This window comes from Schistocerca americana, chromosome 6 (assembly GCF_021461395.2).
Source record: "Schistocerca americana isolate TAMUIC-IGC-003095 chromosome 6, iqSchAmer2.1, whole genome shotgun sequence".
Classification (NCBI taxonomy): Eukaryota; Metazoa; Arthropoda; class Insecta; order Orthoptera; family Acrididae; genus Schistocerca; species Schistocerca americana.
Window position 1 is genome coordinate 151,115,514 of NC_060124.1, and position 25,080 is coordinate 151,140,593.

The following is a 25,080-nucleotide window of genomic DNA, read 5'->3' on the forward strand; positions in this document are numbered from 1 at the left end:
TTGAATTTTTTGAGCATGAAACGACACCAGTCCACTCTCACCTCCTTTTGGCTTTCTGTCAGGGAATGTGGCAACCAATGGGCACAGGTTCATCTTCAATTGACTGCCGACCCCTCGAAAACTCGCGAAACCAATTTCCAACTGTGGCCCTAAAAGGGGAAGCTACGCCAAAAACATGCAGCAAAGAAGAATGGCATTCTTTGCCACTTAAACCCTTTTTATAATCGTAAAACATCATGGTGCGAAAGTCGCGGTGCGACAGCTCTATCCTGCACCGTCTCTGACTCAGCACTGCCTGTGCTTTCTTACCGCGCTATGGGGGGATCACTGCTAGCCAGGGGCTGCGTGCGCACGTCCCAAGATCGAAAAACATTGCTCTTTCGAATGAAAACAGCCCCATTGTCCTCCGCCTTACGGTTTACGGGCTGCTAAAAACTTTCGGCAAAGCACTTGTATATGACTTAATTTCACTGTTAACTTGAGTGATAAGTAAAGTGAGAACTTGAACTTTCAACATGCAGAAACATTCATGCCATCAATGCACCTACTGCACTTTACAAACTAATGCCACATAGAATTTCAAATTTCTGTCTTTTGGTAGTATCCCAAATCAGCAGAGCAGATATGTTTCTCCCATCTATTGCTGTTAAATGAAGTATTTGTAACTTTTATATGTTTCAGCCTGTCTGCTATCTGCACTACACATCACACTGGTGATAAGCAAGCACTTAATTCATGTTTGTAATAAGAGTCTTTGCTAAATGCCATTGTTATTGTTTTGAGATGAGGTTTTAAGGCAATACTCAGTCACAATAAACAGATATAAGCTAACACAGGAAACAGTAAAGCAAATTAATTGACATACGCATAAGAAAATGACCCAACACCAACATTCAGCGTAGCAGTGAGACAATGCGGTACTCTTCCAGTCATCTGATATTCCCCTCAGATGAGCATAATACACAATTTCATATCACTAGATTACAGTCTTGCTAACTAGCAAAATTTCTCACAAATACAATGCTTACAATATATAAATACTGTACTTTTTACAGCAAAAAATTATACCAAATACAAAACTACTTCTGTTAGATGACTGGTAGTATTTCACACTGTCTTTGTATTTAAAACATAAAGAATCACAGGATGATTCGTATAAAACATCATACCATGCACTTTCAATTTTTCTATGCAATAAAAATATTGAGTGAAGGTGATAGGGCAGAAAATTAATGTGAATTACCATGCTAGATAGTAGTACCAGATGAGCATATTAGGCACATATCAGTTAACAGACGAATAAGCATGCAGAACACCTCCAGTAATTATGTATATGAAAGCTAGCAGAACACCATTTCACACATCAAGGAAGTCCCAATCTCATGGCTGCACTCAACACAAAAGCGGGTACTTTCTGAGTTGGTACAACTTTTGTAAGTCCAATTAAACAAAAATTATGGTAGAATCTTCTTTTTTTAGTACTCATACCACCAAAAATGATTCAGTTTTATACCAATCAACCTGTATTAACTACAGTGTGTCTACTAAACTTTCAGATAGTCAAAAGATCTACCAATCACACAGCCGAGAGAAATGTTGCGACTACTACCGATACGTTTAACATTGTGCCACGCCTCTGGGATCACACCTTTGGATATGAGAAGAGGCAGGCCCCAGCCAGCCAAATCCAGAAGCGATGGTGTTGATTTCGACCTGTTTCCAGCAGCAATAAGGCGCCAATTTGATATCGTCACCATGGCCTTCGTCCAGACAGCAGCAACTCTCCAGCATTACGTCAGACCTGAGGAGTCCCAGCGACAATCGCTGCACCCCACAATGGGAACTGTGGTCACTATTTATAATTACAATTCTTTTTCACAGAAAACTTGCTGTGGATATGTAACAACTATTTTTGCATTATAATTACGTATTATGGATATTAGTCCATCTGGATTATATTTTAAATAATGGAAGGTGTAAAGGTAGACTTTTTAATGCCTCAACTAAATATTGAGTTGTTACCTTTGCTCCTTTCATTATTTGTACTGTATCAGGACTTTTAATTAAAATGTGAATTATCTTTTAGTAGCACACCACAATTTACTAAATTTTTAGAAGGTGATGTACACTTTATGTACAAACAATTCTGCTTATGTTTATTCTAAGATGTTTTACCACAGTTGTGGCGGGTCATTCCATGACAAACAACACACTTTAAATAAAAATTTGAGCTCACCCTCTTAGATTTTGCTGAAAGTTGGTATACTTATAGTGGATGCTGAAACTAAGGAAAATACCAAATTTCAATTTTTTTACCTCAAACCATACCAGAAATATGGTCATGTAAACTTCTCAAAAAGTGGCCAAAAATGTGTGAATGGACTTTTGTTAAAGTGCCCTACGATCTTCCCTAATTGAGCTAGAGAGCTGGTAAAGGTGTCATTTTACAGCATTTTTCATGCTCTTTCCAGTGATATACAACAAAACATAGCTTCTAATTAACGATGTTTTTTCAAAATACTAATTAATATTTTGATTTAATTTTTTTCCAAAAAGTACATAATTCAAAATTTAAAATATTTCTATAACTACTTCATACTGATATAAATCACATGGCAAAATATAAATGTGGGATGATGATGGGTTCATTGTTTAAAAAAATTATTCCGGACTCTTGTTTTTCACTAACAGCCATAGTTTGACCAAACTGACCTTTAACAAACACGAATTTCATTAAAATATACTGAAAGGTAAGTAAAAAAGTACTACAAATATCAAAATATCACCTTCTTGAAACAAAATTAAACAATATTCTCTATAATTGATGCTTATTTCTTTAGTTTCCTACAGTTTAAACTATTAGTCTATTTACTGGCAAAACGAAATGTTGAGTGTGGGACCTACAGCTAAGATTTAAATAAGGTGTGAAAAACTTCTGGCCCAAAACTGCACATTTCATTAGCACAGACTTTAGCCATGTATGAAGGCTGAGCTTGCTTGTATTCCTGTCTATGTATGCAGCATGCTGTGAACAAGTTGAAACAAGCACAGCACTTGATGTCTGTACAATCAATCAGTGACTGGAGCCATTGTTGAGAGGATATAAAACTGTCACCTTCTATGGCTTAGTGTGCCTACAGCGTTATTGTGCATTGGGGTTTTAGAGCAAATCAATTGTTACCTCTGTGTTGACCAGTTTGTATCTAGTATATTTAATAGTTCATTTACAAGTAAATCTATAAATTGAAGGAGATAAGTGGTTTTTGTAGCAATATGGAACCAAGTAAAAAGTGCAGTGCTGTAAAAGTGCAGTGTTGTAATCCACTGAAGAATTCAAATAATTTTATTACAGACAGAAAAAAATTGAGAAATGTCACAGCAGGGATGCCCAAATTATTTTCACAAATACCTAGTGATGGCAAGATTTGTGATAAATGTAGGAAAGATGTAACCACATTGAAAAACACACCAGAGTCCATCATTGATAAAAGTGTTGAAGAAGATTCTTCTGGATCAGGGATAATCATCCCAGACCAAGACCCTGACTTCACTGCAACTTCAGTGGTTGTTAAAACACTTAACACATCACTTCAACAACTAGGCGAGTCCCCAATTGATAAGAAAAAAGTAACATCTAGGTGTTACGCCAAATCAAAAGTGAAAAAAAGCTCACCAGTGACACTTAAACTTTTTGTTGCTGCTGAAACTACTTCTTCAGATACTGATACATCTGTCCTTCAAAATCTCAAAACAAACTTTAATAATTCTATAAGTAGAGCAAAAAAACTAATGATTCTTACAAGTATACCTGAAAAGTGGAGGGTCAGGAAAATAATGAGAGAATTTAATGCTCCTAATTACATTGTTCGGCAGTCCAAAAAAATTTTGAAAGAGAAAGGATTCATGGAAGGCCCAAACCCAAAACCAGGGAAGTGTTTACCAACAGAAACTGTCAAAACTGTACATTCTTTTTATGAAAATGATGAAGTTAGCCGGGCAATGCCATGTATTAAAGATTGTGTGACAACTACAGAAACAAGTGGAAGTAAAACAAAAATATCAAAAAGACTTTTTTGTGCAACCTTAAAGAAGCTTACAAACATTTTGAAGACAAGTTTCCTAACATAAAAATGGGTTTCTCTAAATTTGCTGGGTTCAGACTGAAACATTGTGTATTTGCCGGCTGGAGTGGCACACACACTGTGTGTGCACAACTCACCAATACATTCAATTAATGATAGGTAATGCCAAACTAAATACAGTAACAAACAGCAGCTTAAACAATTATAAAGCAGTGCATTGCAAAAATGCGTTGTAACCCATCAACAGTTGATTGCAACATGGGAAACTGTGAATATTGTCCAGGAGAAACTGTCATACGTAAAATTTTACAAGACTCTTTTGATGAAAACTTAACTGAACAATTTCAGTTCCGACAGTGGATGTCAGTTGACCGCTGTAATCTGGAAATTGTTCAGAAAACTTCTGAAGAATTCATAGATTTATTTTGTAGCAAGATGTCTACTTTGATTCAGCATGACTTCATTGCCAAGCAACAAAGAACATTCCTCAACTCCACAAGAGAAAACCCTATGGAATCTGAAATTGTTGTCATATGTGATTTTTTGGAAAATTATAGTATAGTTCTACAGGATGAAGCTTAGAGTTGCCACTGGACAAGTCAACAGATTACCATTCATCCTTTGGTTATATATTACAAACAGGAAGACAAAATTGAGCATCCGAGCTTTGTCATTGTTTCCAATTGCCCGCAGCACAATACAGTTGCAGTTTATGCCTTTCAAAAGAAGCTTATTTCTTATCGAACAAATAAATTTCAAAAGCTTCAAAAAAAGATATTGTTATTGTTGTTGTTGTTGTTGATGATGTGGTCTTCAGTCCTGAGACTGGTTTGATCCAGCTCTTCATGCTACTCTATCCTGTGCAAGCTTCTTCATCTCCCAGTACCTACTGCAACCTACATCCTTCTGAATCTGCTTGGTGTATTCATCTCTTGGTCTCCCTCTACGATTTTTACCCTCCCCGCTGCCCTCCAATACTAAATTGGTGATCCCTTGAAGCCTCAGCACATGTCCTACCAACCGATCCCTTCTTCTAGTCAAGTTGTGCCACAAACTCCTCTTCTCCCCAATTCTATTCAATACCTCCTCATTAGTTATGTGATCTGCCCATCTAATCTTCAGCATACTTCTGTAGCACCACATTCCAAAAGCTTCTATTGTCTTCTTGTCTAAACTATTTATCGTCCATGTTTCACTTCCATACATGGCTACACTCTATGCAAATACTTTCAGAAACGACTTCCTGACAATTAAATCTATACTCAGGTTAACAAATTTCTCTCCTTCAGAAACACTTTCCTTGCCATTGCCAGTCTACATTTTATATCCTCTCTACTTCGACCGTCATCAGTTATTTTGCTCCCCAAATAGCAAAACTCCTTTACTACTTTAAGTGTCTCATTTCCTAATCTAATACCCTCAGCATCACCTGACCTAATTCGACTACATTCCATTATCCTTGTTTTGCTTTTGTTGATGTTCATCTTATATCCTCCCTTCGAGATACTATCCATTCCGTTCAACTGCTCTTCCAAGTCCTTTGCTGTCTCTGACAGAATTACAATGTCATCGGCGAACCTCAAAGTTTTTATTTCTTCTCCATGGATTTTAATACCTACTCCAAATTTTTCTTTTGTTTCCTTCACTGCTTGCTCAATATACAGATTGAATAACATCGGGGAGAGGCTACAACCCTGTCTCACTCCCTTCCCAACCACTGCTTCCCTTTCATGCCCCTCAACTCCTATAACTGCCATTTGGTTTCTATACAAATTGTAAATAGCCTTTCACTCCCTATATTTTACCCCTGCCACCTTCAGAATTTCAAGGAGAGTATTCCAGTCAACACTTTCAAAAGCTTTCTCTAAGTCTACAAATGCTAGAAATGTAGGTTTGCCTTTCCTTAATCTATCTTCTAAGAGAAGTCGTAGGGTCAGTATTGCCTCACGTGTTCCAACATTTCTACCGAATCCAAACTGATCTTCCCCAAGGTCGGCTTCTACTACTTTTTCCATTCGTCTGTAAATAATTTGCATTAGTATTTTGCATCCGTGACTTATTAAACTGATAGTTCGGTAATTTTCACATCTGTCAACACCTGCTTTCTTTGGGATTGGAATTATTATATTCTTCTTGAAGTCTGAGGGTATTTCGCCTGTCTCATACATCTTGCTCACCAGATGGTAGAGTTTTGTCAGGACTGGCTCTCCCAAGGCCATCAGTAGTTCTAATGGAATGATGTCTACTCCCGGGGCCTTGTTTCGACTCAGGTCTTTCAGTGCTCTGTCAATCTCTTCATGCAGTATCATATCTCCCATTTCATCTTCATCTACATCCTCTTCCATTTCCATAATATTGCCCTCAGGAATATCGCCCTTGTATAGACCCTATATATGCTCCTTCCACCTTTCTGCTTCCCTTCTTTGCTTAGAACTAGGTTTCCATCTGAGCTCTTGATATTCATGCAAGTGGTTCTCCTTTCTCCAAAGGTCTCTTTAATTTTCCTGTAGACAGTATCTATCTTACCCCTAGTGAGATAAGCCTCTACATACTTACATTTGTCCTCTAGCCATCTCTGCTTAGCCATTTTGCACTTGCTGTTGATCTCATTTTTGAGACGTTTGTATTCCTTTTTGCCTGCTTCATTTATTGCATTTTTACATTTTCTCCTTTCATCAATTAAATTCAATATTTCTTCAGTTACCCAAGGATTTCTACTAGCCCTTGTCTTTTTACCTACTTGATCCTCTGCTGCCTTCACTATTTCATCCCTCAGAGCTACCCATTCTTCTTCTACTGTACTTCTTTCCCCCATTTCTGTCAATTGTTCCCTTATGCTCTCCCTGAAACTCTGTACAACCCCTGGTTTAGTCAGTTTATCCAGATCCCATCTCCTTAAATTCCCACCTTTTTTCAGTTTCTTCAGTTTTAATCTATAGTTCACAACCAATAGATTGCGGTCAGAGTCCGCATCTGCCGCTGGAAATGTCTTACAATTTAAAACCTGGTTCCTAAACCTCTGTCTTACCATTATATAATCTACCTGAAATCTGTCAGTATCTCCAGGCTTCTTCCATGTATACCAGTACTATTATTCTGATTGTTCTGCTGCTCAGTACAAAAATAAGAAAAACTTCCTGAACCTTTGCCTTCATGAGGAAGACTTCAACATAAAAGCTGAGTGGCACTTTTCAGCCACAGCACATGGGAAAGGGCCTTGTGATGGAGTAGGGGGTTCAGTTAACAGACTGGCAGCTCGAGTAAGTTTGCCAAGGCCATACCAAAATCAGATCCAAACCCCACGAGATCTATGTGAGTGAGCAGTAGATAATATCACAAACATTGATTTTGCGTATTCCACTCAAGAAGACTATGCTGCTTCAGAAATATTATTAAAAAGCCAGCTTGGAGAGGCATTGACAATCAAAGGAACACAGCAATTTCATTCTTTCATTCCCAACACAACATCAAAAGTAACAGTCAAATACTTTTCAGGTTATGTGCAGAGTTAGGAGAGGGAAGTAATTACCTCACCAGACAAACTGAAGTTACAATATGTATCAGGCTATGTCACCACTGTATATGGCAGAAAATGGTGGCTTGGGTACATTTTAGAAAAAACAAAGAACTTGATGAAGTGAAAATAACTTTTCTTCATCCATGTAGACCAGCTAAGTCATTCTCGTATCCTGCACATGGAGATGTCCTGTGGGTGTCAATAGTGGATGTTCTTACAAAAGCAAATCCATTTGCTCCAACAGGGAGAACATACATTCTTAATGAAAGTGATGTAAACTAAACCCAGTCGGCTTTATTAAAATGTAATCTGTGAAGTTCCCAGACAATTTATTGGGAAACTGCTTTCAACTCAAAACTTAATTTTTGTCTCAGGTTAGTGTTAATGTATATTTGATAGAAAGTTGTTTCAAAATTACTGTTAGTATCTATTGTGTTAAATTTAGCTATGTATAGATACCTGTTACTCAAAAACAAGCATTATGTATTTAATTTTTTTAATAGTTTAATTCCAAACATCATGGACCAGAACTATTATGTAAATACTTGTACTTTTTCATACTTTATTTCAGTTTGTAGTTAAATGCTCAAACTTTTTTGTTTTATCAGTTAATATACTGTTAGTTAAGCTGTATGAAATTAAAATAAGCAATCAATTATAAAATATGCTGATTAGTTTTGATACTTCCAATACTTTTTTTACTTAACTTTCAGTATATTTTAATGAAATTCCTGTTTGTTAAAGGTCAGTGTGGTCAAACCACGGCTGTTAGTGAAAAACAAGAGTCCGGAATAATTTTTTTTAACAATAAACCCATTATTATCCCACATTTATATTTTGCCATGTGATTTACAACAGTATGAAGTAGTTGTGGAAATATTTTGAAAATTTTCAATTATTTACTTTTTGTAAAAAACATTAAATCAAAATATTAAATAGTATTTTGAAAAAGGTTATTAATTAGAAGCTATGTTTTGTTGTATATCTCTGGAAAGAGCATGCAAAATGACACCTTTCCCAGCTCTCTAGCTCAATTAGAGCAGCTCCTAGGGAAATTTTAAAAAAGTCCATTCACACGTTTTTGGCTGGTTTTTGAAACGTTTACATAGCCATATTTCAGGAATGGTTTGAGATAAAAAAAATTGAAATTTGGAATTTTTCTTAGTCTCAGCACCCACTATAAGCATACTAAACTTTAGAAAAATCTAAAATGGTGAGGTAAAATAGGTGTGTTGATTTAACATGGAATGACCCTGGCACTGTTAACGGTTATTTTTATTATTTATTCTGAAAATGTCAATATTTCTTAATACTATTACATACTGTATGGCATGGTGAACACACTATGAATCTATATAACTTAAGATTGTGACAATGACACGAACAATTAGAAAACTGTCTAAAAGTAAAAACAGTGTGCAATAGTACCAACAAATTTGAGTATCAATTTCAGAATTAATATAAAAAATACTCACAGGTAATAAACTAGCAGTGATAAGAGGTTTTCAGACCCAACTTCCAAAAATTATTATATGCAATACGTGAGGAAAAGGATCGAGAAAGTTACAGCTAATCAAAACAGTGATTTACCAATTTTATATTTCACATATTGCAACCATCTATTTCTTAGTTAACACTCCCTTTTCTCAATCTACTCAGTGTTACATACATACATGTGCTCCACCACAAGCCATACTACTCAACTGCCAAAGCCATGAAATTTATGATACAAGAAAGCACAATAACATTTTTTACAACTGTAACTATCGCTGTTACAGGTATATCTATGTAGATTAGGAGGGAAAGGATCGGGAAAAAGAGAAAGAGAAAGAGAAAGAGAAAGAGAAAGAGAGAGAGAGAGAGAGAGAGAGAGAGAGAGAGAAATGTGAAGAGGTATGGGTCACCATATGTACCTGCAAAGAGACAGGGTACAAAAATGGATTGACATGTAACACCGGTCTATCTCAGTTTGCAGCCCCAAAGTAATATTAATACTGAGTTTTTGGTGTTGGTAAGTCAAAGATGAGAACTGGATTTTAAGCAGCTGAGTGCAAAGGAAAATAAATTTGAGAGAACGGAAAATGGAGGTGGGGAGGGACAGGGGTTGATGCACTGAAAATAGATTGGGAGGCAAAAGAAGACTTATCATTCAATGAAGAATAAAGTGAACCAGATACAAAGAAGTACAATACATATGGACAATTTAAGATAAAAAGAAAGAGTTCAGAAGGGAGAAAAAGAAAGGCTCCCAAGTTGTCACATAAGCAAACCTTGGAAGTCTATGCAGACGAATGGTTTGTGAAAGATTGTGTCAACAACTAATACTATTCATAACTTGGGGATTATGTTGACTGTAGTGTGTGGAGAAGAGAAAAATCAGAAGACACTTCTTACACTTTGAACTTATCTTATCAAGTAAATCTCACAAGACAATGACAACATTATATTTTGTGAATTTCTAAGCTTTACACAATTAATAATGTTGTAGTCAGGCAGCAATCTGGAATAACGTGCGTGAAAATAGCTATTCATTAAATCACATTATGACTTGGACTTATCCAATACTGACATTGGCTGCAAAGTAAATATACCTTACAAGCAGGTGAAAAAAGCAATGTCCAAGTGCATACACTACCAACATCAAAGTTTGTAATGCATAAACAGCCAACACTAAGGTTGGCCTTCACACTCCTTTCCTCTTGTAGCCATTAGCAATGCTGCACTGACTGATGTGGCTAGGATACACTTGCTGTTCCAATTACGATTCCTACCAAATGTAAAGACAAGGTCATTAAGGACTTGTGAGGATAGAAACATCGAAAGTGCTACTCAGAGGTGTAAGCATCGCTGGGCGGTGAAAGTAGGGATGCCCAACAGGAATACCTGTACAATAAACAAAGACTTCAGTGTGCTGTGAGATATGCAACAGGGCAGTCACACTTTTGTGCTGTTAGATTGCAATAATGTATTGTTCGCTCACAGCTGTCTTGTCTCCGTTATTGGAAACTTTCCTTACACCTGTTAAGGAAATCTTCCATCTTGGTGACTCTGTGTCAAAGACATACCATGACAAGGAAGTGCTCATTTTGTTTCAGTTAATGCACATTAACCATGTGGCCATCTTTGTTGGACATACCTCCTCACCAGCCCCTGAGGGCTATCAGTCTGACAGTCACCAACCAGTAGTAAAATATGGGTACACGATGGCTACTGGTTCTTGGTTACATACTGTGCCCAACCCAAACTGCCCTCTCAACAATGGCAACAGCTGAAAAATCTTCTGCTAGACTTCAGCCACTAACTCCTTCCAACTGCACCAGTGTGGGAACCAGTGCGGCTAACAGAACTACTTTCAAACTGTGATGATTTTCATGCGAACATTGGTTGGCCATACAATTGCTTTGCATGTGTCTCCACAACCAGGTTCACAACTGTGCCACAAGTGAAGCAGGTTACTCAGCCTCAATTATGCTGTTACCATACACACATCATGATGTGCACCACCTGGCCTCTCGCCATTTCATATACAACAATCTGCCCATCGGTTTGCAACTGTGGATTGTCTCCTAAATACCCTTGGCATTCTGAATGATGACACCCGATTTGTGAATTTAATTTGCCATCTGGCAGAACAAAATGACCTCATCAGTGATGTAAAACTCGCACTGCCCACTCAAAACAAGTATGATATGGTAAAATTGAGCCTTCTGCAGTGCCAGTCACACACACCGGAACAGCTGTTAAAACAAGCAATATACAAGAAGCAATGTGCTGTCAAGATGCCCTTCCAGCTTTAGCACTGGCCGCAGACAACACATGATCCAAGACTCTTGTCAGATGCAATTCTATGGATGCTGTGGATAGGGAAACTGCCACTGCACTTACAAATGGAAATGGCAATGATCACCCATGAAGCATAGCGATAAAAATATAAAAAAGGGGGGGGGGGAGGTGTTCTGGCTGATAGGATGTTTACCATGTAGCAACAACATCAATGAACAAACACTAGAGGAAATTTCACACCACACAACAAGCAGCCACAGCTGAACGCTGAGATCACCGACTCGCCACAACCTGCTGTGACAACACACAAGCACGAGATACCGCCTGCCCTCAGAAGGAAACCTGGCAAACCACTGACACACAAGCACTAGCTAGCAACACTAGCTAGCAACAATGGGTCAAGTGCTGCCACCACTTCAAGGCTGTTGTTCTGTTGATATCATTGTCAGTTTGGCGATGTCACAAGAAACTACCATCAGCTCTGTGACTTCCCAAACTCCATATGCGTATTGCATTAGATACATCCACCCACACCAAATCAATAAACTGCCAGGAGTATGTGAAACACACTCTTCACTGCCCCAGCCTCAGGCGGCTAGACTACAGTCACAAACCTAGTGGACGCAAGTCGGGACATCAGCATGATACTGAAAGAAACTACTTCATCATTCACCATTATGACAGTGCTGCAACTCCACAATGCTAATGAATCAGAGTATAGTTCATCGAACTACCGAGCGAACCCTGTATCCATCCGCAAAGCATTGCTTCACAGCGATTTTTTACATGACCAAAGTCAAGGAACCCGTAGTGGTGATCTATTTCTGCCACATTACCATCTCCCACCTGACCTACAGAATGTGCACTAAGACACCAACCACCGCATCATGGGACTCTTCACCTCGATGACATCTTTATCCGTGGAACAACTCCATGCCACACTGTGCCCGAGGTCAACAAAGTAATGTACTCCAGCATATTCAAGCAGTGTGTCAAGATCTACATCTACATCTACATTTATACCCCGCAAGCCACCCAACGGTGTGTGGCGGAGGGCACTTTGCGTGCCACTGTCATTACCTCCCTTTCCTGTTCCAGTCGCGTATGGTTCACGGGAAGAACGACTGTCTGAAAGCCTCCGTGCGCGCTCTAATCTCTCTAATTTTACATTCGTGATCTCCTTGGGAGGTATAAGTAGGGGGAAGCAATATATTCGATACCTCATCCAGAAACGCACCCTCTCGAAACCTGGCGAGCAAGCTACACCGCGATGCAGAGCGCCTCTCTTGCAGAGTCTGCCGCTTGAGTTTATTAAACATCTCCGTAGCGCTATCACGGTTACCAAATAACCCTGTGACGAAACGCGCCGCTCTTCTTTGGATCTTCTCTATCTCCTTCGTCAAACCGATCTGGTACGGATCCCACACTGATGAGCAATACTCAAGTATAGGTCGAACGAGTGTTTTGTAAGCCACCTCCTTTGTTGATGGACTACATTTTCTAAGCACTCTCCCAATGAATCTCAACCTGGTACCCACCTTACCAACAATTAATTTTATATGATCATTCCACTTCAAATCGTTCCGCACGCATACTCCCAGATATTTTACAGAAGTAACTGCTACCAGTGTTTGTTCCGCTATCATATAATCATACAATAAAGGATCCTTCTTTCTATGTATTCGCAATACATTACATTTGTCTATGTTAAGGGATAGTTGCCACTTCCTGCACCAAGTGCCTATCCGCTGCAGATCTTCCTGCATTTCGGTACAATTTTCTAATGCTGCAACTTCTCTGTATACTACAGCATCATCCGCGAAAAGCCGCATGGAACTTCTGACACTATCTACTAGGTCATTTATATATATTGTGAAAAGCAATGGTCCCATAACACTCCCCTGTGGCAGGCCAGAGGTTACTTTAACGTCTGTAGACGTCTCTCCATTGATAACAATATGCTGTGTTCTGTTTGCTAAAAACTCTTCAATCCAGCCACACAGCTGGTCTGATATTCCGTAGGCTCTTACTTTGTTTATCAGGCGACAGTGCGGAACTGTATCGAACACCTTCCGGAAGTCAAGAAAAATAGCATCTACCTGGGAGCCTGTATCTAATATTTTCTGGGTCTCATGAACAAATAAAGCCAGTTGGGTCTCACACGATCGCTGTTTCCGGAATCCATGTTGATTCCTACATAGTAGATTCTGGGTTTCCAAAAACGACATGATACTCGAGCAAAAAACATGTTCTAAAATTCTACAACAGATCGACGTCACAGATATAGGTCTATAGTTTTGCGCATCTGCTCGACGACCCTTCTTGAAGACTGGGACTACCTGTGCTCTTTTCCAATCATTTGGAACCCTCCGTTCCTCTAGAGACTTGCGGTACACGGCTGTTAGAAGGGGGGCAAATTCTTTCGCGTACTCTGTGTAGAATCGAATTGGTATCCCGTCAGGTCCAGTGGACTTCCCTCTATTGAGTGATTCCAGTTGCTTTTCTATTCCTTGGACACTTATTTCGATGTCAGCCATTTTTTCGTTTGTGCGAGGATTTAGAGAAGGAACTGAAGATGGCAGAAAACCCATAGCTGCCCAACTTCGGATGCAATCTGCACCGAAAATACGACACACTGATAGTGCATAAACAACACACGCACTGCTCTTGCACTGGTGTGTGAGCAGTATCAGAACCTTGTATGTCCCTGCCACTAGCTAAGGATAGAGGGAGTGAGTGCAGCCACTCTCACCCCGCCCAACCCCGCTACACTGTCAGCACTCCCGACACCCATGTGGTCAATCGTCCTGGATGGCGTCATGCAACACTGATTAGTATGGCGCACTCCGCCCCTCCAAGCAACATGTCCAAGAAGGCACCCTTCCATAGCAAATTTCCCGCAGTCCAAGATGCAGCTGTGCACAGTCCAAAATGGCACAGTGCACTGCATTCTAAAGACTGCTGGCTCACCAATTTGACACAAAGTGCGTCATCTAGACCCAGCAAACATGAGCGCCATGAAGGCAGCATTTGAAAAACTGTTGAATGCAGGGACAGCCCACGCTTTGGGCAGCTCACGGGCATCACTGATAAAACTCGTGCAAAAGAAAGATTAGAACATCACACACTGTGTGAACTAAAACGCTCTCAACTCCCGAACAGTGTCCGATAGCTACCCAATACCAAATATGCACTTCATGCACTCACTCACTCACAAGTGCCACTATCTTCAGTGTGACCGAGTGTAAAAAGTAAATACTGCACGAATCAAACCTGCAACCGACCCAACTGATCTCACCAAACAACCCCTTCTTCCTCTGAATTACCGTGAGCTTTGACACTTCTTAGGGTCCAAGAACTTCTACCTGCATCACCTACTGCAAGCAGTGGTGATACAAACACCCCTAACCAATGCCTTCACCAGGTGGAAACAACTCAGGGAAAGACGAGAGTTTGGACTAGTAAAATGAAGGACACATATGAATTGCTAAGGGCTGTCCAGGACACGCAATTACATCAGGTCATCCTACACTGGATGTGCAGGTCACTATCACCACAGATGCCAGTGACAACACAATCGGTGCGGCACAGCAACAAGTTGTGGGAAGTGAGACTCAGCCACTATGCAACTTTTTGAAAAAAGCTCATGGCTTCACAGTCAAAGCCATCTGCCTTCAACTGTGAATTACTAGCAACCTATGAGGTGGTCAAGTAATTCAGAGGAGTGTTTCTGTAAACAACAGAGTAATTTCCATATATGCAATCCACCTTGTGAACTGTATATTTTCATCTCACACTTGTTTAAAATAACAACTGATGCATCTATAACTGAAATGTAAGGGCCATGTGCATGTGGGTCTGGTAAAATATGTGTAAATAATACAAACAGAAAGAATCATATTTCACACACAACTTGCTCACATATTTGTGTACATGCAGGCACTCCAGTTCCTATCTATATTGCTACAGGAACAAACTGTGGGTTTACAACTATAACACACTTGGAAAAACAATGACAGCATTCCATGGAAGCCAGTACAATAAAAATATCAATTTCAGTTTCTGTATTTGAACAGAAACAGTATAGCTTTTTTACTGATTTTGTGACTCCTGCCTTCAGAATACAGCTACATACGGTGTCCAACACGAAACACACCAAGATAAAAATGCAGACAAGTGGCGTCATCCCACCTCATAAAATTGCTCAGTTTCATTAAATGCCACTAAAGAGCCTATTACAATATTTTGAAGGCAAGTGTTGCATCGGTCACAAACATTCTAGACCTTGTACAAGTTATTTACACTGGTTTCTACAATAAAGCAATATGCTGGATGAGAAACTTCGAATGACAACAACTAGATTTAAAACAACACTAAAACTTATTTTTCAAACAAAGTTGTCTGCTGTGAGAACTGGCTATCACATCACCTTTTTCCTTGATAACATACCATTTTTGGGTCTTTGGTAAAAATTTCTTCCCAATGCTAGATCTCCTCCGGCAACAAATCATCAGAAACTGTAAAGCTAGGTATTTATATTATTTTACGATGAATGATCTGCAAAATCTTTGTTATTCACACAACCACTGGCTATACATTAATGACAGTACAGATACATCCTGGATATCCTTTGCTAATTAGCAGTTACTGGAAAAACTAATAGAAAACACAAGGTACATTCTGTCCCAACTCCTTATAATAAGAGAAAAAGCCAGCAGCTAATCCACCATTTTTATGACAAAATTCAACAACAGCTATCACAATAAAAAAGACATCAACTTTAGTAAAATTAAGAACTCCTGTACAAGGTTTCCTCCAATAAATTGGTTTGTCTACTAATGTTACAGTATGTAAAATAAGGGAAAGGCAACGTCTAACATTTAGTGGACCGATAATGGTGCAGAGAAACATACAACACAAAACAGTAGGCCTATTCATACTAATTTTCTAGCTCTTTCTCTTTTTCTAGCAAAAGTACACACGCAGGCACAACCACACAGACAACCGAATGCAAACCCCATGGCTGCGGCAAGACTTTCAACTAATTGTCAATGATTAAGAGCAGTTGCTTGGGCAGATGAGGTGGGAAGGGGGCAGCGAAGAATGCACAGGTCAAGGAAAAGGTACCAGGGTAGCCTGAGATAGGTCTTGACAGAGGACTTGTGGTATATATTTAGATGAAGGAGTGGTGTGGACAGAAGAGCGAAGGGAAAAGTTAAGGTGAGGCAATGGGAGACAGGTTAGTGGAGGTTTAGGCCAGCGGAATTGTGAGAGTCAGGGTATAATGCCGGAGAGACAATTCCCACCTGCATATTTCAGAGATATTAGTACTGGAAAGGAGTATCCAAGTGGCTGCCATAGCGAGGCAGCTGTTGAAGTCATCTGTATAGTGGTGTGCAGCATGTCTGGCAACTGGATGGTCAAGTTTGTGGTTTTCCACAGTTCAGCGGTGGCCATTCATGCAAGTGCACAGTTGGTTAATAGTCAAGCCCACACAGAATTCTGTACAGTAATTGCAGCATAGCTGATATATCAGATGGCCGCTTTTCCATGTGGCCTATACACGGGCTGCTGAAATATGTCACTTCAAGGCCATTCCCCAAGCACCGTACAGTTTGTAGTATAACTAACAAACAAGTGAGGAATGGAAGGCACCGCGTCTTCTGAACCAATAACAGCACCGAACAAAAGCCGGTTCCGGCGTTGATGCTACCACGTTGCCGGCTTCCATGTAAACATTGTATGTTAGTGCCCGAACGCCTGTTGTTGCGTTTTGTTACCGCCTCGACTCTACAGTTTTTGTTTGTTAAACAATGTCACCAAAATGATGTCGTTCACCAAACGACAATACGTTGCGCCGTGGAGTGCCATTAAATAGTCAGGCTTTGGAATTGCTATGGAGGGCGTATGAGTTTTACGAGCAAGAAAAAGAATTTGTTTCTGTTCATGGGCATGCGTCGATTCCTGCCAATAAAGTTTTAGAGCATATCTCGAAAACTCTAGGACTCAGTGAAAGAACAGTTATAAGGAAAGGGGTGCTACTTCAAGACTTACAAGGCAGTGAAGTAAACAGTGTGGAAGAAAGCCCCTGTGGAAGAAACAGTGTGTTTTTAAGTACTCCAGGCAAGGAAAAAAAGCAGCCTCATCCTGTTACAGATATTGATTCTTTCCAATCCGATGCAATTCGTCGGCACATATACAGATACAATAAAAGGAAAGATTACCCCACAATAGCGAAGTTGCTAATTTCTTTAAAAGAAAGTGAACTTTTCTCAGGGCAGAAAACGTCACTTAAGATGATATTAAAAAGTATGGGCTTCTGTTTTAAAAAGTTAGATGGATGAAAACTGTTACTAGAAAAAGCTCATGTTGTTGCAGCTCGTACCATTTTCTTACACAAAATTGTAGGAAAGGACATACACTCAGTCATATGGTTAGATGAAACCTGGGTCAACGCTGGAGAAATGCTGGACAGACGATATTCCGAATAGCAGCGGTCATCAGCCAACAGGAAGAGGATCCCGATTAATTGCGGCCCACACAGGATCTTCAAACGGCTTTGTGCCTGAAGGACTTCTAGATTTTCGATCGAAAAAAACCGGTGACTATCATGAGGATATGGACCACCCACGGTTCTTACAGTGGTTTAAGAATTTGTTGCTCCAGTATAGTGTTCCGACATTTTTTGTGATGGACAATGCACCGTACCACTCCATGATTTTAGATAAAACTCCAACCACTAGTGACCATAAAGAAATTATGGTGCAGTGGTTGCAGGCGAGAGACATTGCTGCGGACATGAGCATGACAAAGCTGCTATTATACTTGCTCGTATAACAAAATACGTCTGTGACGCCTAAATAGATTGTAGACGAAATTGCAAGCAAACAGGGTCACTTGGTAACTAGGCTACCACCTTATCACTGTCATTTTAATCCAATTGCATTGGTTTGGAGTGAAGTTAAGGCATACATTAGAAGTAATAACAATACTTTTACTATAACAGAAGTGGAAAGACTGCTACTTGAAGATCTTGCTACTGTAGATGCTACCTCATGGAGGAAAAAAGTAGACCATGCTGCTAAACTAATAAGAGAAGCACAGACTATAGATGGCATTATAAATGAAAATGAACAATTAATGATTTCTCTTAATGATTATGATGACTAAGACAACAGTTTTGGCGCCAATTCCGATGACAGTGAAGGAGAACTGGATGGAATTGCGCCACTGATATCGTAAATTGGTGAGTGTAAATGTATACAGAATTAATTCTTTTTCTCTCTGCAATCAGGTAAGCTATGCATGCTTTGCTTTATTTCTTTCTATGAGTGTGGATAGTGTGTTATTTGGTATGCTTAGATTACATTATTATACAACCTTTTACATGCAGCTATTACTGTAACAATTTGGAATGAATTACTTTTCGTAGATATTGTCATTAACTTCGGGTGTTTTTTTTTTCCGGTTTAATATACTATCAAACGCTTAGTCTCCGTCATCGTCCTCTCCATTGTTAGAAAAACGTACTTTGTTGCACTTACGTATAAATGTCGATTGTAGCTTACATGTACAAAACATACTTCGGAGTTGTGGGCGTGTGCGGTGGCAGCTATTGCAACCTTGCAATCGCAGTGTAGCCAACAACACGCAAGCTGTCAAGTGACATGTTCCACCGGCCTGGGTATAGCCTTTTATTGGGTAAGAAATGCCTGTCACTGGTTTGTGGTGGTAGGAGGTGGCAGGTGGGATGTGAAACATGCCTTGCACCTGGCTTTGCCACAAGGACATTACCCATGCGGTGCAAAATTGAAATAGGGATGAAAAATGATATTCTGTAGGTTGGTTTGGTTGGTGGAACACTAGTTTGGGTTATTGGGTTATAGTAGGATTTTGGGTAGAATATACCTCATCTCAGGGCATGACGAGCCCTAAAGAAAGGCGTAGTTGAGTTTTTTTAGGCCAGGGTGATACTAGACGATCAGAGAAGTGCTGGACAGTTGTTGGTTGACAGGTTTACTAGTGTTAGAGGCATTGGCATGGCATTGCTGACCTGTGCATGGATATGACACTGTCTATTAATAACGACATTTCAACAATTCCTCTTTTCCATTGTAATGCAGTATTCATGAGTGGCAAGGTTGTAAGGAAGAGATTATTTGACACAAAAACGACTTCTACAGCTGCTTCGCAATGTGATTCATTTGGATACTCCCTTCCAACACTAGTTTCTCTGAGCTATGCAGGTGGGAAGTCTCTCTCCGCTACACCACTCTCGTAATCCCTTGGCCTAAACCTCTGCTAACCTATTTTTCACTGCCTTACCTTTGTCTTCTCTCTTCTGCCCACACCATTCCTCCTCCATCCAGACTGTGCACTGCCTTCTCCCACCACTCTTCCTTCCATCCCCCCTGCATGTGGATGCTCTCTCTCTCTCTCTCTCTCTCTCTCTCTCTCTCTCTCTCTCTCTCTCTCTCTCTCTCTCTCTCTCTCTCTGTCTCTCTCTCATGTTCTACCCCCTAAACTCCTTTCTTCTTGTTTTGTACCCGCAAATCACCTGCCAAAATACCTACCTCACACTATCCTGCTACCCATTCCTTGCTTCGTACATAATTCTCTTACCCCCCCCCCCCCCCCACAACCTCATCTGCCCATGTACTGCTTTCCATAATTGATAATCAATAGTCTGTCTCAGAGCGGGAGTGTGCATTTGGGTGTCTGTGTGGTTGTGTATATGGGTAGGTGTCCTTTTTGTTATACATGCTTGGGTGCCTTTCCCTTATTTTATGTATTATTCTTTCCACCAATTTCCATTGTTGTTTACAATTACAATACTTATTTACTGCAACCTAACAGCACAGGGAAACTATTGGGTGCCTCAACCAAATCTTATGTATTGTATTAGATACCCTTTGTTTACAGTCAGTTATTAAGGTAACACCAAACCACACCACCCCATCCCATCCCATCCCACCCCCCACAGTAAGACAGATTTAGGAACCAGGTTATAATTTTAAGACATTTCCAGGGGCAGCTGTGAACTCTGACCACAATTTCTTGGTTACGAACTATAGACTAAAAATGAAGAAACTGCAAAAAGGTAGGAATTTAAGGAGATGAGACCTGGATAAACTGAAAGAACCAGAGGCTATAGAGAGTTTCAGAGAGCGCGTTAGAGAACAACTGACAAGAACAGGGGAAAGAAATATAGTAGAAGAAGAATGGGTAGCTTTGAGAGATGAAATAGTGAAGGAAACAGAGGGTTAAGTAGATAAAAAGATGAGGGCTAGTAGAAATCCTTGGGTAACAGAAGAGATACTGAATGTAACTGATGAAAGGAGGAAGTATAAAAATGCAGTAAATGAAGCAGGCAAAAAGGAACACAAACGTCTCAAAAATGAGATCAACCGGAAGTGCAAAATGGCTAAGCAGGGATGGCTAGAGGACAAATGTATGGATGTAGAAGCATGGCTAAGAAATACTGCCTATACGAAAATTAAAGAGACCTTTACAGAAAAGAGAACCACCTGTACGAATATCAAGAGCGCAGATGGAAAACCAGTCCTAAGCAAACAAGGGAAAGCAGAAAGGTGGAAGGAGAATATAGAGCATCCAGACGTGGGCGATGTACTTGAGGCAATATTATGGAAATGGAAAAGGACGTAGATGAAGATGAAATGGGAGATATGATACTGCATGAAGAATCTGACAGAGCACTGAAAGACCTACATTGAAACAAGGCCCCGGGGAGTAGACAACATTTCAATAGAACTACTGATTGCTTTGGGAGAGCCTGCCATGACAAAACTCTTCCATCTCATGAGCAAGATGTACGAGACAGGCAAAATACCCTCATACTTCAAGAAGAATATAATAATTCCAATCCCAAAGAAAGCAGGTGTTGACAGGTGTGAAAATTACTGAACTATCAGTTTAAAGTCATGGCTGCAAAATACTAACACAAAATCTTTGCAGAAGAATGTAAAAACTGGTAGAAGCCGACCTCAGAGAAGATCAGTTTGGAGTCTGTAGAAATGTTGGAACATGCAAGGCAGTACTGACCCTACAACTTATCTTACACAATAGGTTAAGGAAAGGCAAACCTATGTTTCTAGCATTTGTAGACTTAGAGAGAGCTTTTGACAATGTTGACTGGAATACTCTCTTTCAAATTCTGAAGGTGGCAGGGGTAAAATACAGGGGGCAAAAGGCTATTTACAATTTGTACAGAAACTAGATGGCAGTTATAAGAGTTGGAGGGCATGAAAAGGGAAGCAGTGATTGAGAAGGGAATGAGACACCGTTGTAGCCTATCTCCTAAGTTCTTCAATCTGTATATCGATCAAGCAGTAAAGGAAACAAAAGAAAAATTCAGAGTAGGAATTAAAATCCATGGAGAAGAAATAAAAACTTTGAGGTTTGCTGGTGACATTGTAATTTTGTCAGAAACAGCAAAGGACCTGGAAGAGCAGCTGAACAGAATGGGCAGTGTCTTGAAAGGAGGACATAAGACGAACATCAACAAGAGCAAAACAAGGATAATGGAATGTAGTTGAATTAAATCAGGTGATGTTGAGGGAACCAGATTAGGAATGAGACACTTAAAGTAGTAAATGAGTTTTGCTATTTGGAAAGCAAAATAACTGATGATGGTCTAAGTAGGGAGGATATAAAATGTAGACTGGCTATGGCAAGTAAAGCGTTTCTGAAGAAGAGAAATTTGTTAACATCGAGTATAGATTTAAATGTCAGGAAGATGTTTCTGAAAGTATTTGTATGGAGTGTAGCCATGTATGGAGGTGAAACACGAACGATAAATAGTTTAGACAAGAAGAGAATAGAAGCTTTCAAAATGCTACCGAAGAATGCTGAATATTAGATGGGTAGATCATGTAACTAATGAGGAGATACTGAATAGAACTGGGGAGAAGAGGAATTTGTGGCACAACTTGACTGAAAGAAGAGATCAGCTGGTAGGACACATTCTGAGGAGTCAAGGGCTCACCAGTTTAGTATTGGAGGGAAGTGTGGTGGATAAAAATTGTACATGGAGACCAAGAGATGAATACACTAAGCAGATTCAGAAGGTCGCAGGAGTTATTCAAAGATGAAGAGGCTTGCACAGGATAGAGTAGTACGGAGAGCTGCATCAAACCAGTCTCTGGATTAAAGACCACACCAACAACAGTATCAAGGTAACCCATTTTTGCAAAGTATCTCCCAATGAGGCCATCCTGTCGTGCTACTAGTACCATGGTATATAATGTTTAGGTAGATTATATTCAATTCGCACTTGGAATACTCTGCCCCCACAAACTGGTGTTATATAAGGCAATTTCAGCGTCACTACTTAGTAATAATATCGTCTGTGAGTAATCTGTGTCTAGCAACAAACCCCTCACTTTCGTACCAGGCCACATATTGTTCTGAGTTACTGTAGTAGGTTTTTTAATCATTCCTCTGTGTAATATTACAGTAGAATAATATCTCAAATGTGATCTCTACTGTTGTATCATCTTTATTTATGCACACTTCACTTTACTATGTTTTTTTGCAATCCATCAAACATTGTCCTCGGAGACAATTTTTTTAGGTCTCCCTGGATTATTAGAATGGAAGCTCTCATCCTAGTATATTAGGTTGCTTACTGCACACACTGTCACCAATTCCACAACTGCTACTACCAAAAGGCTGACCTGATGGCCAGGATCTGAATGGTGATTCAATTCATTAGAAGCATGGAAGATATTCACAAATTTATATGGCTAAAGAACACTGGCATCCTAGCTTTGTGCACTTCATCTCACGTTCAAGAACATTGTTTACAGTGGGACTGGATTGTAGCGTTGCTCGTCAATTTTGTTCAAACTGCTTGAGTAGAAGCAGAGAGCCCTTTCAAATACCTGGAATTTCTCATCTGAGTGGGCCATAGGAGGAAGAAAAACCACACTCTAAAGATTTTCAAGTACAATGTGAAGTATTTCTGAGCAACAAGGATCAAGTAAGTGGCATAGCGCAGTAGTCTACTGCACTGAGTATCAATTTGCTGTCTTGAGTTCGATTTTTGCTCTACCATAATTTCCTTCTTTCTTTATTCTTCACCAAGTTAAACTATTAATTATAATATTTATATATATTTATCAGTTGAATTCATAAGTGTGAAAGTAATATATTCAATTTAGTTATGTTTACTTAAATTTCATTAATTAGTACATTTAAACAGTAACTACTGTAAATGATACATTTCCGACTATTTGTGTTTCAACTGCCCTTCAAAAGCAACATCCCACTATCATCATATCCCCACTCTCTCCTTTTTCTTTGCTCTCTTTTGTGTGTTCAGGGCACATGGCTCTGGCAGCTGTTTTAAATCCCCTATAGTGTGCCCTTAGTGTACCTGTTTCCCAACAATTTTTAACAGTCTCAACAGCTGCGAACAGTGTCTCGCTATGTGTTTGCAGTGATTTTCCATGAAACTTATCTTTTTTGGGAAATGGAAACACAGCAAGTATTTTTCCCGTAGGCCCACAACGTTATCCCTTTCAAATGTCTGAATGTGTTTGACAATAGTACTTACTGGGCAGTGGGGCATGCTTGTATCCTAGAGTGACTGTTTCAAACATTGTTCACCACTAAACCAGCATATTTATTGCATGTAGAGTCAAAACAGGCCTCCTGAGCACCATGTGACCACCAATGACCACTACAAAGGAATCACTAATACTGCAATCCTTCAGTATGCGCATACTATTCCTAGTACCTATGGGCACAGTCATGGAGGGGTGTTTTTTTTTTTAATTTTATTTTTTTCTGAAGTGTCCAATTGTGCAAAAGACTATGTATGTATCCGTCAATTTTATAATGGAGCAAATGCCTTGTATTCAATTTCTTTTTAACAAAAAGAAGGGGAGAGTAATTATCACATATTAGGCCAAGAAATGTTCTGTATCTGGAATAGGGCAATGGAAGCTATGCAATAATGCGTACCCTTGTTACAGGCGAATGTCTGGGAAAGAAGGTGCAAAAGAAAATTTTTATGTGGCAGTGGAGCAATTTATAGTCAAAATGAACCTGCTGCTTGGAAATGAACTTAAAATAATAATTCACAAACAACTGTAAACAGAAAGAATGCTACTGCAGTTAAATATCTTTTCCAGGCAGCAGAACTGGCTTCAAATTACAAATGATCAACCACAAGCAAAGATAGATTTAATGAAATAATTTAAGACGAGCAAAGCTGTAAAAAATCTAAATTTTATTGTATATTTGAAACTGGAAATGAAGTTAAGAATTTTAAAGTAAATCTATCCTCAACTTGAATGCACATTTGAACACCACATAAATTTACTAGGCATGGTCGTCTTTGAGTTATCTTTCACCAATCTTTAAACTGTCAAGTGGGTTTGTGTTTATTACACACTGAACCATAGTGCAGATTCACACATTTCACATTAAAAAATCACTGGCAGAAGTAAAAAAAAGTGATGTGACAGGAAAAAAAAATCTTTGGACTGCCTGAAAACTGAATGCCAGACCTGTGTGGTTTTAATGAAAGAAGATATGATAGGAGTGAAGCATCGGAATCCAATCATGCCAGTTACTATAGTGTCATTAATATATCTGCTACTGCAGTTTAAGGACAAATGAATTTTTCAGTGCAAGTATTACACAACTGAATAGTCATATGTTCACTCTTTC

At 39.4% G+C, this 25,080-nt stretch overlaps 1 protein-coding gene across 3 annotated transcripts in view; it reads right to left on the bottom strand.

Annotated features, from left to right (window-relative positions):
* LOC124619191 (glutathione synthetase-like) overlaps nucleotides 1-25,080 on the bottom strand; it is a 151,344-nt gene that overhangs the window by 91,672 nt on the left and 34,592 nt on the right. The window contains exon 5 of one of the 3 annotated variants that reach the window (XM_047145408.1): nucleotides 1,649-1,824. The exons of the other annotated variants lie outside the window; for them this stretch is intronic. Within the exon in view, the coding sequence (XP_047001364.1) occupies nucleotides 1,649-1,824 (176 nt within the window). The remainder of the gene's footprint in view (nucleotides 1-1,648; nucleotides 1,825-25,080) is intronic. 3 annotated transcript variants of the gene reach the window in all.